This window comes from Muntiacus reevesi, chromosome 1 (assembly GCF_963930625.1).
Source record: "Muntiacus reevesi chromosome 1, mMunRee1.1, whole genome shotgun sequence".
In the NCBI taxonomy this organism is placed as follows: Eukaryota; Metazoa; Chordata; class Mammalia; order Artiodactyla; family Cervidae; genus Muntiacus; species Muntiacus reevesi.
The window spans coordinates 156,482,989-156,499,006 of record NC_089249.1 but is presented as its reverse complement, the minus strand read 5'-3'; the positions used below and the strand labels follow the sequence as shown (position 1 = coordinate 156,499,006).

General features: G+C 36.6%; 1 protein-coding gene across 3 annotated transcripts in view; it reads right to left on the bottom strand.

Moving 5' to 3' along the window:
- SPATA6 (spermatogenesis associated 6) overlaps positions 1-16,018 on the bottom strand; it is a 155,502-nt gene that overhangs the window by 89,570 nt on the left and 49,914 nt on the right. For all 3 annotated transcript variants that reach the window (XM_065913427.1, XM_065913428.1, XM_065913429.1), the window contains exons 4-5: positions 10,352-10,393; positions 9,113-9,237 (exon numbers count right to left, since the gene is read on the bottom strand). In XM_065913427.1, the coding sequence (XP_065769499.1) occupies positions 9,113-9,237; positions 10,352-10,393 (167 nt within the window). The remainder of the gene's footprint in view (positions 1-9,112; positions 9,238-10,351; positions 10,394-16,018) is intronic.

Below are 16,018 nucleotides of genomic sequence, written 5' to 3'. Positions count from 1 at the left end.
TTCCAGATCAATGGAATAGGTTGGAAAGCCCAGAAATAAACCCAGACACTCAAGGTCAATTAATCTACAACAAAGGAGGCAAGAATATATAGTGGGGAAAAGATAGTCTCTTTATTAAGTGGTGCTGGGAAAACTGGATTGGCTACATGTAAAGGAATGTAATAATTAGAACACTCTAACACCATATACAAAAATAAACTCAAAATGTATTAAAAACCTAAATATAAGACCAGATACCATAAAACTCCTAGAAGAAAACATGGGCAGAACACTCTGACATAAATTGCAGCAATACTTTCTTTTGAATCAATCTTCTCTAATAATGGAAATAAAGGCAAAAATAAACAAATGGGACCCAATTAAACTCAAAAGCTTTTGCACAGCAACAAAAATCATAAACAAAATGAAAAGACAATGTACAGAACGGGAGAAAGTATTTGCAGTGGGTTCACCAAGGGCTCATACAGTTCAATACAAAAATTTAAAAAAAAATAGCAGAAGACCTAAAAAGACCTTACTGGCCTTCTGTATGTTCATTTTTAGATTTATTTACAACAAGCACATGAAAAGATGCTCAATGCCACTAATTATTAGAGAAACACAAATCAAAACTACAGTGAGGCAATACTTCACACCAGTCAGAATGGCCATTACCAAAAATTCTACAAATAATAAATGCTCGAGAGGGTGTGGAGAAAAAATAATCCTCCTACACTGTTGGTGGCAATATAAATTGCAACCACTCTGGAGAATAGTATGCTGTTGCTGCTGCTGCTGTTGCTAAGTCGCTTCAGTTGTGTCTGCCTCTGTGTGAGCCCATAGATGGCAGATGACCAGGCTACCCCATCCCTGGGATTCTCCAGGCAAGAACACTGGAGTGGCTTGCCATTACCTTCTCCAATGCATGAAAGTGAAAAGTGAAAGTGAAGTCGCTCAGCCGTGTCCGACTCTTAGCGACCCCATGGACTGCAGCCTACCAGGCTCCTCCATAGTATAGAGGTTCCTTAAAAACCAAAATTGGAGTTACCATATGATCCAGCATTCCTACTCCTGGGCACGTATCTGGAACAGATGAAAATTCTAATTCAAAAAGATACATGTACACCAATGTTCACGGCAGCAGTATTTACAACAGAAAAAACATGGAAGCAACTTAAATGTCTATCGAGAGATTAATGGATAAAGAAGATGTGGCATATATTCAATGGAACACTACTCAGCCACTAAAAAGAATGAAATAATAGCATTTGCAGCAAAATAGATGGACCTAGAGATTTTTATCACTTCATGGGAAACAGATGGGGAGACAGTGGAAGCAGTGTCAGACTTTGTATTTTTGGGGGCTCCAAAATCACTGCAGATGGTGATTGCAGCCATAAAAGACGCTTACTCCTTGGAAGGAAAGTTATGACCAACCTAGACAGTATATTAAAAAGCAGAGACATTACTTTGCCAACAAAGGTCCATCTGGTCAAGGCTATGGTTTTTCCAGTGGTTATGTATGGATGTGAGAGTTGGACTGTGAAAAAAGCTGAGCACCGAAGAATTGATGCTTTTGAACTGTGGTGTTGAAGAAAACTCTTCAGAGCCCCTTGGACTGCAAGGAGGTCCAACCAGTCCATCCTAAAGGAGATCAGTCCTGTTTGTTCATTGGAAGGACTGATGCTGAAGCTGAAACTCCAATACTTTGGCCACCTGATGCTAAGAGTTGACTCATTGGAAAAGATCCTGATGCTGGGACGGATTGGGGGCAGGACGAGAACGGGGATGACAACGGATGAGATGGCTGGATGGCCTCTCATCCGACTCGAAGGGCATGAGTTTGAGAAAACTCCAGGAGCTGGTGATGGACAGGGGGCCTGGTGTCCTGCGATTCATGGGGTCGCAAAGAGTCAGATACAACTGAGCGACTGAACTGACTGACTGAGAGATTTTCATACTAAGTGACGTAAGTCAGAGAAAGACAAGCATTATAGATTACTAATATGTAGAATCTAATAAATGATGCAAGTGAACTTGTTTAAAAAACAGAAATAGACTCAGAGATACAAACTTGGTCACCAAAGTGGAAGTGGGGAGACTAAAAAATTAGGAGTATGGGATTAATTAGATACATATTACTATGTACATAATTAACAACAAGGGAACTATATTCAATATCTAGTAATAACCTCTAATGGCAAAGAATTTAAAACAGATGTGTGTATACACACACACACACACACACACACACAGCCTCTCCACGTGGTTCAGTGGTACAGAATCTACCTGTAATCCAAAAGACCTGAGTTCCATCCCAAGGTTGGGAAGATCCCCTGGAAGAGGGCATAGCAACCCACTCCAATATTTTTGGCTGGAAAATCCCATGGATGGAGGAGCCTGGCAGGCTATACTTCATAGGTTTGCAAAGAGTCAGACACTACTGAAGCAACTTAGCATGCATGCATGCACATAGACACATATATACATATACAGAGAAACAGATAGATAACTAAATCACTTTGCTGTATATCTGAAACTAATAGAACATTACAAATCATCTATACTTCAATTTTTTAATTATATAAAAATTTTAATTAAAAATAAAAAAATAAAATATAAAAAATAAAGTAGAATAAAACCTGCTTCATTAAATTATTTTCTGATGCAACAGCTTGGATATTTGGAGATTTTAATAAAGGATTTTATAATTATAACCTTGGTTTCACCATCAGACCATAATTTCCTGCAAGTACCCTAGAATGATTTTTGCTCATAAGTCATTTCTTAATTTCAGCATTACTAGCCATGGGGGAAGGCTGAGAATCCTTAAAAACAGTAAGTTCTACCTCCTTTTTATATTATTAACAGCATTTCCTTTTGCTTCTCTCTCTCCTCTCACATTTTTGTATAAGCAGTAAGAAACCAGATAGCCCCTCTAACACTCTGTCAGAAAATCTCCTTAAAAAGACCACCCATTTCATCAGTTATTTTTTATATCCTACATGGCTGCTAAACTTTATATCGTTACAAAAAAGGGTTCCTTCTTCCACTAATTTCCAATAACATTTACCTCATTTTCCTGCGAACATTCATTTGATAGTTTCTTCAAGGCTCTTCAAGCTCTCATCTACACTCCAAGAAAGCTGTTCCAGCTTCTGCCCTCTTCAGAGAGGTGCCTGAATGTCCTCAAACATGGCAATTGGCTTCCCCAGGAGTGAGTGATATAAGAGTGAGAGCAAAGAGGAAGTCACAGTGCATTTAACGACCTCGTCTCAAAAGTCTAACACTGTCACTTCACCACATTGTATCTGTTAGAATCACTAAGTAGAGTCCATACTTAAGAGCAGCAGTTGGCTCTGCATTTGGAAGACAGGAGTGTCAAATAGTTTGAGCACATATTTTATAACTATTACAGCCTGGACTGCAACTTATCACTTTACCCCTCCTCATATATCGCTGGTCATACAGTAAATACTCAGTGTTTTAGCCATTAATTAGATCTTTCAAGACCCATATATATCAGTTGAGATTTCAGGGAAACAAAATTACTAGAATATACACAGAGATGCATATTTGTTTTAAGGAACTGGTACATGCAATTGTGAGGATGACAAGTCCAAAATCCATAGGGAAAGCTAGCAGACTGGAAACTCAGGCAAAGTTGATACTGCAGTCTTGAGTGTGAAATCTCTAAGCAAACCAGGAGGCTGGAAACTCAGGATTTCTATACTACAGTCTTGAGGCAGAATTTCTTACTCTTTGGGAAACTTCAGTCTTTGCTCTTCAGGTCTTCAGTTCATTGGATGAGGTCTACCTACATTATCAAGGGTAATCTCCTATACTTAAAAGTCAAGTGACTATAAATATTAGTCACATCTACAAAATATCTTTACAGTAACATCGAGACTAGTGTTTGACTAAACAATTGAGCACTACAACCTAACCAAAATAAATATAATCATCACACATCTGAAATGTCAGTTTCCTCTATGAAGTCTACAGTAAGATGTAATTCATTTATTCAATTCAATTAAGAGGCATATAAGTACTTTATGCAAAGAACAGGGCTAAGAGTTACGATCAAAGACAAAGTCACAGATTCTGTCTTTATGGGGTTCACAGTGTAGAGAAGATATTAATATCACCACCACCATCCATAACAAACAGCACCTTGCTATGACCTCCCCAGCCATTACCATACCACTAATATTTGATTATTCTCTATGTGCCACGTTATTATAGTAACCATTTACAAGCTTTCATTAATCCACCAAAAAATATGCTATCTCCAAGGTATAGTAGTCTCAAGTTTACTCAGGTAGTCTATGATAGTGCCAAGATTCAAGCCCAAATGTGATTTGAATTCTTACCATAGTGATGGGTTCAGAAAGATGCCCTAAAACCCAGATAGATGTCTTCGCTAAGATTTCTGAGGAGGAGTGCATTGTATACTGCCAGGACAATAAACTACTGATTGCAGTGTGTTGTTCACTCACATTTAAATACAATAACTGATGTGATTGAATTTACATCTGCTATTCTGCTGTTCAATTTATATATGTGCCATATCTTTTTATTCTATTCTTTCTAGTGGTCTCATCAGAGTATGCATAACTTAATGGTCATCCAACAAACCTGTAAGGGTTCTACTCTACTGATTATCTGTGTGTGGGCTGGGGAAAGGCACTCAAAGATACAGCAGATGTCTAGTTCCCTCAGCTTTCCCTTTTTGTTGGACTCCCACTGGTCTCCTCCGAGCATGCATAGTTTCAGCCAGCAAGGAATGGGTGGAAAGCTCGCCTCTGCCTTTTGACTGCACCTTCATTTCTAGGGCATCCCGGTCAATCTTCTGGCAGGTATGCGGCTCGCTAACTGGAACTGAAATCAGCCTAGCAAAGCTGTAGGTTTCCTCACATGCTTCCAACTGCATAGTCCGCATTAAGCTGGGAAAGCCACGATATGTGCCCCTATGATTGTGACACCAATTCCAATGTGTGGGTTTTCTAACACCATCAAGATGTCACCATCACAAGTCTCTGTGACACCATCTGGGTGTCCTGCAATTTAACCCAGTTCTGACTACCTGGAGATGGCATCAAATCCCATAGGTTAAGGGCTCAGTCCCACAAGACTGCTCCCATCTGACTTCGGTTGCTAATCACAAGTATTAGGTTGTCACCCATAGGCTACAAGTAAGAGGCTTCCACAAACCCCTCCATGGGTTCCATCGATTTGCTACAGCAGCTCATAGAACTCAAGAAATATTTTACTTCCTGTTTCCCAGTTTATATAAAAGGATATAATGACATGTGGATGGAAGAGATGTATAGAGCAAAATACACAGAAAAGTCTCTGTGCCCTCACCCTCTGTGCCACTTTCCCAGTACCTCCAAGTGTTCACAATGTGGAAGCTCTCCAAACCCCATCATTTTGGGTATTATAATCACTTCATTACACAGGCATGGTTGATAAAATCACTGGCCATTGGTGACTGAACTCCATCTCTCGCCCCTCCCTTCTTCAGGGATGTGGCTGAAAGTTCCAATGTGGTTGGTTTCCCTGGGATCTAGTTCCCATCCTTAGGTTCCCAAGGAGCTCTCCAAAAGTCTCCTCATCAACTTAACTCTTAAACACAGGAAATTCCAAGGGTTTTATGAGCTCTGTGCTAGGAATGGGCTAAGAAGACCAAATACATGTTTCTTACAAATTACAATATCACTGCCCCAAAGTCATTCTGACCTCTTTGCTTGCAAAGATGCTGACTTTTGCACCCTGCCACATGCTTGGTGAAGCTACAATTCTCACTGGCCATGCAGGGTATGAGAGCAGCCTATGCAAGATGACTACATACTTCTGCCATTTTTACCAAAAGTCTTAGTAGTTATTCAAGCAAAGATACTTCTTAATTTGTCTTAATTGCTGATCACTTTCCAGTGCCCTGAAACTGTTTTTTGTTGACAATTTTGTCCAGTTTAATACTTGTGCAGTGAGAGTAACTGACAAACTCTTTGCACCACCATCACCAGAAGTCTCAGTTCTTATATTGTTAAAAACAAGAGAAGAGGCCCAAAATGGAGTTGGTTACACTAAGCCCCATGTCATCAAACAGATTAAAATTAATTACAGTTTCTGTTCTTCCAGAAATAGATTTTTAAAGCAATTCATCAAATCTTGTAACAACCAACACACTTTTTAGCCTAGTATGATTTCCTTGTTCTTATACCCTTCTGAATATAAAAGTATTTCATTTTGTGCAGCTCCTGGAGCTTCTATCTGCTAGATTAGATGCTGCTTAAATCAAATCAATTTTTGCTCAAATAAACTAAAAAATTTTAACATGTCCCAATTTATCTTTTAATAATATATATAGATTTTTTTGCCTTAGTAATCCAACCTTTTCTGATATATGGAAAGGTAACTCAAATTCAATAAAGTAAATACCTGTTAATGGTCCATATTGTGTTTATATTTTCAAATTTAGTACAAACAGCATTTTAAATTACTTTTTAAAAAGCTGATTTTAAAATTGGATTTTTTTTTTCTTTGCAAGTTTCTAGAAAGGTCCTGTAACATTCTTTGAAGCCTTTTTTGGCTAAAGGACATGGAAAATATCTCAAAGGAGATATTTTAATAAATTTTTTAAATTTAAATTTTTTAATTTAAAATATTAAAAATATTTTAATAAATATTTTAATAAATTTGCTAGTGAACTGTTATAATTTCAAGAAACTGAAATTTGCTATTTCCTAGGATAGAATCTCTCTTGAGAAACCTGTATGCAGGTCAGGAAGCAACAGTCAGAACTGGACATGGAACAACAGACTGATTCCAAATAAGAAAAGGAGCACGTCAAGGTTGTATATTGTCACCCTGCTTATTTAACTTATATACAGAGTACATCATGAGAAACACTGGGCTGGAAGAAGCACAAGCTGGAATCAAGATTGCTGGGAGAAACATCAATAACCTCAGATATGCAGATGACACCACCCTTAGAGCAGAAAGTGAAGAGGAACTAAAAAGCCTCTTGATGAAAGTGAAAGAGGAGAGTGAAAAAGTTGGCTGAAAGCTTAACATTCAGAAAACTAAGATCATGGCATCTGGTCCCATCACCTCATGGGAAATAGATGGGGAGACAGTGGAAACAGTGTCAGACTTTGTATTTTTGGGCTCCAAGGTCACTGCAGATGGTGACTGCAGCCATGAAATTAAAAGACACTTACTCCTTGGAAGGAAAGTTATGGCCAACCTAGATAGCATATTAAAAAGCAGAGACATTATTTTGCCAACAAAGGTCCGTCTGGTCAAGGCCATGGTTTTTCCAGTGGTTATGTATGGATGTGAGATTTGGACTGTGAAGAAAGCTGAGTGCCGAAGAATTGATGCTTTTTGAACTGTGGTGTTGGAGAAGACTTTTGAGAGTCCCTTGGACTGCAAGGAGGTCCAACCAGTCCATCCTAAAGGAGATCAGTCCGGGGTGTTCCTTGGAAGGACTGATGCTGAAGCTGAAACTCCAGTACTTCGGCCACCTCATGCAAAGTTGACTCATTGGAGAAGACCCTCATGCTGGGAGGGATTGGGGGCAGGAGGAGAAGGGGACGACAGAGGATGAGATGGTTGGATGGCATCACCGACTCGATGGGCATGAGTTTAAGTAAACTCCGGGAGTTGGTGATGGACAGGGAGGCCTGGCGCACTGCGATTCATGGGGTTGCAAAGAGTTGGACACCACTGAGTGACTGAACTGAACTGATGATAGAATGTATCAAAACCTAGACCTACAGGAAAAATTACTTAATTTACCATATTGACTCATATATCATGCTAATTTCCTTACTTTTATAAAGTTTGCAAAAAAAAATTATCCCAGAAACTTCACCTAGACAACTTTTACTTTTTTCTTCTTTGAAACAGCAGGGGCTTCACTCAGTCTCTCTTAACAGAAAGTATTTTCAGGAATAAAAATATGATAAAATCATTCAGTGAATACTGAAAAGGTTGTTAGGAAAAGATGAGAGAAAGATGAGAGAAAACTACCTAATGCAGTTTTCACTTTTAGGTGTATGAATACGTATTTCCATTACATGAACATATAATAATTATTCTATCTAAACTCCTGCAACTCAACAGACATCAATTTGAACAAACTCGGAGCTGGTGAAAGACAGGGAAGCCTGGTCCATGGGGTCGAGAACAGTTGGACACAGTTGAGCAACTGAACAACAAAAAACTCCTACTAATGAACATTTAAATTATTTCCATTTTTCATTATCATGAATAATGCTACAAATGAACATTCCTAAGAAGGTTCTTAGTATATCAGACAGAATATATCTCAAAGACATACACCTAGAAGATCAGTGCTATGAGAATCTTTGACTTTACTAGATAATTCTGAATTATGGTTGTTCCATTTACATGGCATACAAACATATACATTTCCACTTTTCCACACTTTTGGTATTTGTCAGATTTATTAAATTTTACCAATTTTATAGCTATAAAAATGAAATCGTCTGTTTAAATTTGAACTTTCCAAAATGCTAATAGGATTATGTACCTTTTCAAATGTTTATTGGTCATTTTTTTGAGAGAAAAATAAAGAGAAGAGAGACAAGGAGACAGATAGGGCCAGTGGGGAGGGGAGATAAGGAGAGGAGAGAAATCTGAAGAATATAAGGTAAAATAATACTTGTTAATTTTGGAAAGTAGATGCGTGCATTCTGGTAATTTTCATTTAGGTTTCAATACATTTACAATAACATCATAAATTCATAGGGCTCCCCCAGTGGCTCAGAGGTAAAGAATCCGTCTACAATGCAGGAATTTCAGGAGAATCAGGTTCAATCCCTGGGACGGGAAGAACCCCTGGAGGAGCATATGGCAGCCCACTCTGGTAGTCTTATCTGGAGAATCCCATGGACAGAGGAGCCTGGTAGACTATAGTTCACAGCATTGAAAAGAGTTGGACATAACTGAAGTGACTTAGCATAATTTCATAACATAATTATGTTTTAAACAGAATTAAACTTTGAATTAGTTCTTCACATTTCAGATACTAAGGGCTATGTGGTAGTTTTTGACAATGATCCTGCATCACAATTTGATTCAGAAAATAGTAAGCACTTACTCGAAGGCCAGAAATCCTCCTCATGGTAACCTGGCGGTTTGAATCATGGTGTCCAGAAATTTGATTTGGACCCGGGAACATGAAATCTCGTGTATTCTCATCATATGTAGACAATGTTTCACCCACTACAAGAAAGATATCCTATGATTCAAATTATAACAAAATATGCTATTTAGAAACAATATCATCAAGTACAAATATATAATGCCTGATGCCTTAAAGAAATACCTGCTTCAGGGTCATGCTTTTAATTTTTTCTATAAAAGGAAAAAAATTAAAATAAAATTATGTTAAACAAATTAACAAATTTCCTTATAAGAAATGTCATACATACTACTGATTCTCTCTCCCCTTTTGTAGAAAGGGGATATTCATGTAAATTTTTTATGTACCTATGAATTCCTAGGGAAAGAAATACCATTTTAAACATATAAAACTGACATAATATTTACACATCTAAAACTTAATTACCATCTACACAATTTATTTTTCTATCTTCCATTCTTTTCTACCTGCCATTATAAGACATTAGATTACAGTTGAAAAAAATATAGACATTTTTTAGAATTTGTGGTTACCAGAATTAGGTATATATGGGCATTCAAAAATTTTAGATTACTAGCTTTCAACAAAATATAGCCTCCTGTGACTCACATAAAATAAGGATTTAAGATAGATTCTTCTATAATCATAGAAATCAATAATATAAATATAACTATCCTTCAGGTTTTAACTGTACCTACCATAGAGGTCTATACTGCTTAGGTACAGTTTTAATTCCCCTACATTTCTAATAACAACCAATACACAAAAACAAAGATAATGAACTACTTTATCAGTAAAAGCATACTGTTTTAGAAAAATCACAAGAACTTTTAAGATGTTAATTTTTATGAATGTCACAAAATATGCTAGGATGCTATCAGGCTATTTTTCACTTTCAATTACGATTATTTATTCAGTTTTAGAACAACATGCTCACATATAATCTATGTCAATCTTTCTGTATATACTATTTTGGCCTACTGACATTTTACATATAGTGGGCCAATGCTAGCAGCTCAACAATGATCTTAATGTGGCAAGAAGTGGAAAAGATGACATTTTTAAAAAGCTTTGTAATTAGCCTCCAAATAATAAAAATAAATGAAAAAAAAGGAAAAAAATTAAAAAAAAATAAAAAGCATTTCATAAAATGGGTTCACATGTCAATTACCTTATCAAAATACAATACAGTACCTGGTGGAACTAGCTGAATCAACTCAAACAATGCTGTATCATCTGAAAGTTTAAAGAAAAGTGTCCTTAAATAAACAACTTTATAATAAACAATAATTACTTTACAACAGAAGTACATAAAAGCCAAAGTAATTGTTCAGTAGACTACATATATGTTTATATCTTAGTATACTGTGTGTATTTCTGGTTGCTCTTTATCATATAGATTTATTAATCTGTAGTCGAAATTGATCTTTTTAGTTTTTTTCCTGATTTTAAGGCCTTAATTTTTTAGAGTACTTTTATTTAGATTTACAACAAAATTGAGAGAGAGGGACACAGATTGCCTCTATATATCCCCTGCCCCTAAACACGCACAGCCTCCCCCACTATCATTCACAGGAATGGCACATTTTTTAAACAAGCATGAACCTACACTGATACATCATAATCGCCCAAAGGCTGTAGTTTACCTCAGGCTTCACTCTTAGTGATATACACTCTGTGGGTTTAGACAAATGTAATAATGACATTGTGTGTTAGTTGTTCAGTCATGTCTGACTCTTTGCGACCCCATAGACTGTAGCCCACCAGGCTTCTCTGTCCATGGAATTCTCCAGGCAAGAATATTGGAGTGGAATGCCATTCCCTTCTCCAGAGGAACTTCCTAACCCAGTGATCGAACCCTGGTCTCTTGCATTGCAGGCAGCTTCTTTACCGTTTGAGCTACAGGGAAGTCCTAATAATGACATTATCCCTCATTATAATACCATACAGAGTATTTTCACTGCCCTGTTCCTCTGTTCTCTGGTTATTTACCTCTCTCCTCCCCACAATCCACCACCACCATAATCACTGATCTTTTCATTGTCTCTACAAAGTTTTGTCTTTTCCAGAATGTCATGTACTTGAAATCACACAGTATGTAGCCTTTCAGATTGGTTTCTTTCACTTAGTAATATGCATTTAAGGTTCCCCTATGTGTTTCTATGGCTTGATAGCTCATTTCCTTTTATTGCTGAATAATATCCCATTGTCTGGATATCCACAGTTTACTCCTTCACCTACTGAAAGACAGCTGCTTTCAAGTTTTGGCAATTATGAATAGAGCTGCTATAAATATCTATGTGCAGACTTTTGTGTAGACATAAATTTTCAACTCTGCATAAAGACGAAGGAGCAGTATTGCTCGATCATACGGAAAGGATGAGCTAGCTTTTGGAAAAAACCCATCAAACTGTCTTCCAAAGTGTCTGCACCATTCTGCATTCTCACCAGCAATAAGTGAGAGTTCTTCTTGCTCTGTATCCTCACTAGCATTTCATGCTGTCATTCTTCCAGATTTTGGCAATTCTAAGGAATGTACAGCAATCTCATTCTTTAATTTGCATTTCTCTAGTGATATACAGTGTGAAGCATCTTTTCATGTGCTTATTTGCCACCTCTATATCTTTGGTGAGGTGTCTCTTAAGGCTTTTGACCCATTTTTTAATTAGGTTGTTTGTTTTCTTATCATGAATTTTAAGCATTATTGGCTTATTTTAGATAACAGTCCTTTTTCAGGTGTGTCTTTTGCAAATATCTTCCTCCAGTCTGTGGCTGGTCTTCTATTTCTCTTGATTTTTCCTTTCACAGAGCAAAAGTTTTTAACTTATCAGTTTCAGCTTATCAATTACTTCTTCCATAGTTTCTTTCAAAAACAACTATGCTGTCTTTTGTGTTGTCTCTAAAAACATATCACCATGCCCAAGACCATCTAGATTTTTCTCCTGTGCTAACGTCTAGGAGCTTTATAGTTTTGCATTTTCCAGTTAGGTCTATGATCCATTGGTGGTGGTAGTTTAGTTGCTAAATTGTGTCCGACTCTTGTGACCCCATGGACTGTACCCCAACAGGTACCTCTATCCACAGAATTTTTCAGGCAAGAATATTGGAGTGGGTTCCCATTTCATCCTCCAGGGGATCTTCCCAACCCAAGGATCAAACCTGTATCTACTATATTGCAGGCAGTCTCCTGTATTGCAAGTGAATTCTTAACCAATTGAGTCATGAGGGAAGCTGATAGAATAAACATTTAAGAGTATTATACTTCCCTCTAAGCACTACTACAGATACATCCCACAACTTTTGTTCTATAATACTTTTACAATTCAATACAAAATATTTTCTAATATCTGATATGCTTTCCTCTTTACCCAGGTGTTCCTGAGAAATAAATTTAATTTCCAAACACAAGGCAAAATTCTAGTTGTCTTTTTGTTATTGCTTTCTAGCTAAAATTTAACTGTACAGTGTGATCAGAAAACATAATGATTATGGTTTGAAATTTGAGACTGAACTTGTGGCTTAAAATATGATCAAATGAAATAATTTTGTAGTTGCAAGGTGTTGATTAAGCATTTTATATATGTCCATATAAAAATGTGGTAATCCTTTTGTCCTAATCTTCTATATTCTTATTGATTTTATGGTTGTTCTATAACTACTGAGAAAGGGGTGTTAAATCTCCCATTGCAGTTGGTTACAGTTGGTCTTTATACCTCATTTACTTTGAGGCTATACTATTAAATCTGTTCAAACTGGAAACTGTTGTCTTCCTAGTTAAGTTTTATCAATATGACATGAGCCTCTTGAAAATTTTTTTCCCAAGGCTTATATCTAAGTCTTAAAAACTACTTGATTAGGTTTTTAAAATCCAGTCTGACAATGTTTATCTTTTAATTGGACATTAATCCACTTAAATTTAATGAGTATTACTTCTGAATCTACATCTACCTCTATCTACTTTGTCCTGCTTTGAATTTATTAAAAAGAATTATTTCAAATGTTTTCCCTGTACTGGTTTGGAGTTTTTATGCTCAAATTGTGTTTTTTTGGCAGTTACCCTTGAAAATATTACATGTATCCTTTTAACTTATCAAACTTTAGTGTTAACACCTTATAAAAATACCTTTTTCATTACTCCTGATATGTTGTTGTTATTTTAACTCTGTGTATTTTTTACCTTTCATAATTACCTTTTTAAGCAATCAATGCTCATTTATATTTATTCATACAAAATGACTTTCATTTTTCCACCATCATTTCTGCATCTATGATCTTCACTTTCCTTCTGCCTCAAATATACTCTTTAGAATTTCCTTTGGTAAACTGACTGGCGGCACACTCTCAATTGTGCGTCTAAAGATCTGTTTTACAATCATTCTTACAAAATATTTTTTGCTTGGTGTAGAATTTGTGGTCAGTAGTTGTCTTCTTTCAGGCTATTATAGATATCCCACTATCATTTAGCTTCCACTATTGCTGCTGAAAAGTCATCTATCAAACTAACTAACATGACTTTGAGGGACTTCTGCCCTTTCACCTGGCAAAGATGTTTCAAATTTGGTTTTATGTAGTCACCATAACTTTCTACATGTGTATTTCTTTTAATACAGACATCAAATCAGAGGATAAGTAAGTCTAACAAATTCCAAAAAAATATATGATCCATTAGGAGTTTTAATTTTTGTGAAAGGTGTATGGTCTGTATCTAGATTCATTCTTTTTTGAATGTGTATGTCCAGTTGCTCTAGCACCATTTACTGAAGAATCTATAACATCTTTGTTCTACAGTATTGTCTTTGCTCCTTTGTTAAAGATCAGTTGACTATATTGACAGAGGCATTTTTCTATTCTTCCCATATATTTTTATAAACATAAATTAAGTTTACTTCTAACAGAGTGATGGGCACAGCTGGGTATATTATACAACTCCTTAGACTTTTAATATGTCTGAAATACTTTATAATAAATTTATAAAAATAAGAATAAAATATAAATTATGCCCTTTCTCCCTTCTAAGAACCCATGAATGAGACAAATCCTTTTCTTTCTTTAAATTCTGTTACTTTCAACCAAGGGAAATCTCAGTCATTTAACTCAATACCTATATGCCTAATTTATGAAGAAATAGTAAATATTCCTTGTAACTCATAAATTGGGGCTGTAATAAGGAAAAAAACAACTGAGATAGCCCTTTTCCTCAATGATCTGACACTGTACTGAAAACACAAACATTAAGTAAAATAAAGAAACAAACATTTACAAACTACAACAGAGGCATTCAGGTGGTGCTGTAAGAGTATAATAACAAGATAATCCAGTCAGGGAGTCAGCAAAGCCTGAAGAAGAGAAGCTCTCTTTAGCATGAATAACTGTCAACCAGGAGTTAGGAAAATGAAAAACAACATGAAGTCGCGTCTGACTCTTTGCGACCCCATTGAGTGCAGCCTGCCAGGCTCCTCCGTCCATGGAATTTTCCAGGCAAGAGTACTGGAGTGGGTTGCCATTGCCTTCTCCAGGGGAATCTTCCCAACCCAGGGATCAAAGCCAGATCTCCCACACTGCGGGCAGACGCTTTACCATCTGAGCCACCAGGGAAGCCCATGAGAGTCAGGTGGAGTGAGACACTAAAGATTTAAGCAAGACAAACAGGGTGTACAAAGGCTCTTAACAGAACATAGCAGGGTAATATGAGAGATTAGTGGTTCAAAAACAAACTTCTTATTTAAATCAACTTGAAAAGGTAGACACCTAAAAAATCTGCTTGAGGCAGTAGAGACCTAAGAAGATAGCATACAAATGACAAATCTGAAACTCAGTATAATAAATAAATACAGAGAAGTAAGCCTGGTATTTGAGGCTGTTTCTCTTTTTGGGTATCTGACAGTTCTGACAGAGGTAGCTAAGAGGGTAAGAAGCAGAATATAACTTTTTATAAGCTCATGAAGTAGAGTTACAAAAATTGGAGTATCATGACCTTGGGAAGAGATGAGAAGGGAGGTCTGCAGGCAAGAGACAATGGCTTGTAAAGTAGCTAGGCCTTAGGACTGAATCTTGAAAAGATAAACCATAAGAGTAAACTAAAAATAAATTACCCATGCTATGTATTGAATGTCTGATCCCGTCAAAATGCCTATGTTGAAATTCTATCTCCTCTGCCCAAGTGTGATATTTAGAGTTAGGGCCTTTATGAGGTTATTAGGGCTAAGGCTTCATTAATGGGATTAGTGCCCATTAGTGCCACTGGTGACCAAAAGATCCCAGAAAATGTCCTCATCCTTTCTGCCACATGAGGAAACAGAGAGAAGACGGTTATCTATGAACAGAAAGGGGACCCTCACCAAATCTGCTGACTCCTTGATCTGGGATTTTCCAGCTTCCAGAACTATGAAAAACTAACTTCTATTATTTATAAGCCACCCAGTCTATGGGATTTTGCTGTACCAGCCCAAAAGGACTAAGACAGTCAACTAAGAATTTAGGCTTAAATTTGAATCATCCCAAATCTTGTCTGAATTAAGTTGGTCTAGAATTCCAAGTGCCCTCTGGAAATCTTCTAAAACAATCATAAACCTTGTCTGAAGGAAAATATCTACACAAAAGGTTTTCAATTATTTCTAAAATTTTTACATACAAAATCTGACATTTAATGAAAATCAACCAGGGAAATTAGGAAAAAATCACCAGGATCAAAACACAAGAGAAATAACAGGAAATAAAACAAATCAACAGGAAATCCAGAAAAAATAGTTATCAGACTGCAACTTAAAATATGCTTACTATGCTCAAGAAAATAAAATACAAGATCGAAAATGTCAGCAGACAACTAGAAAGCATTACAAGAACCAAGTGGAAAATTTTTAA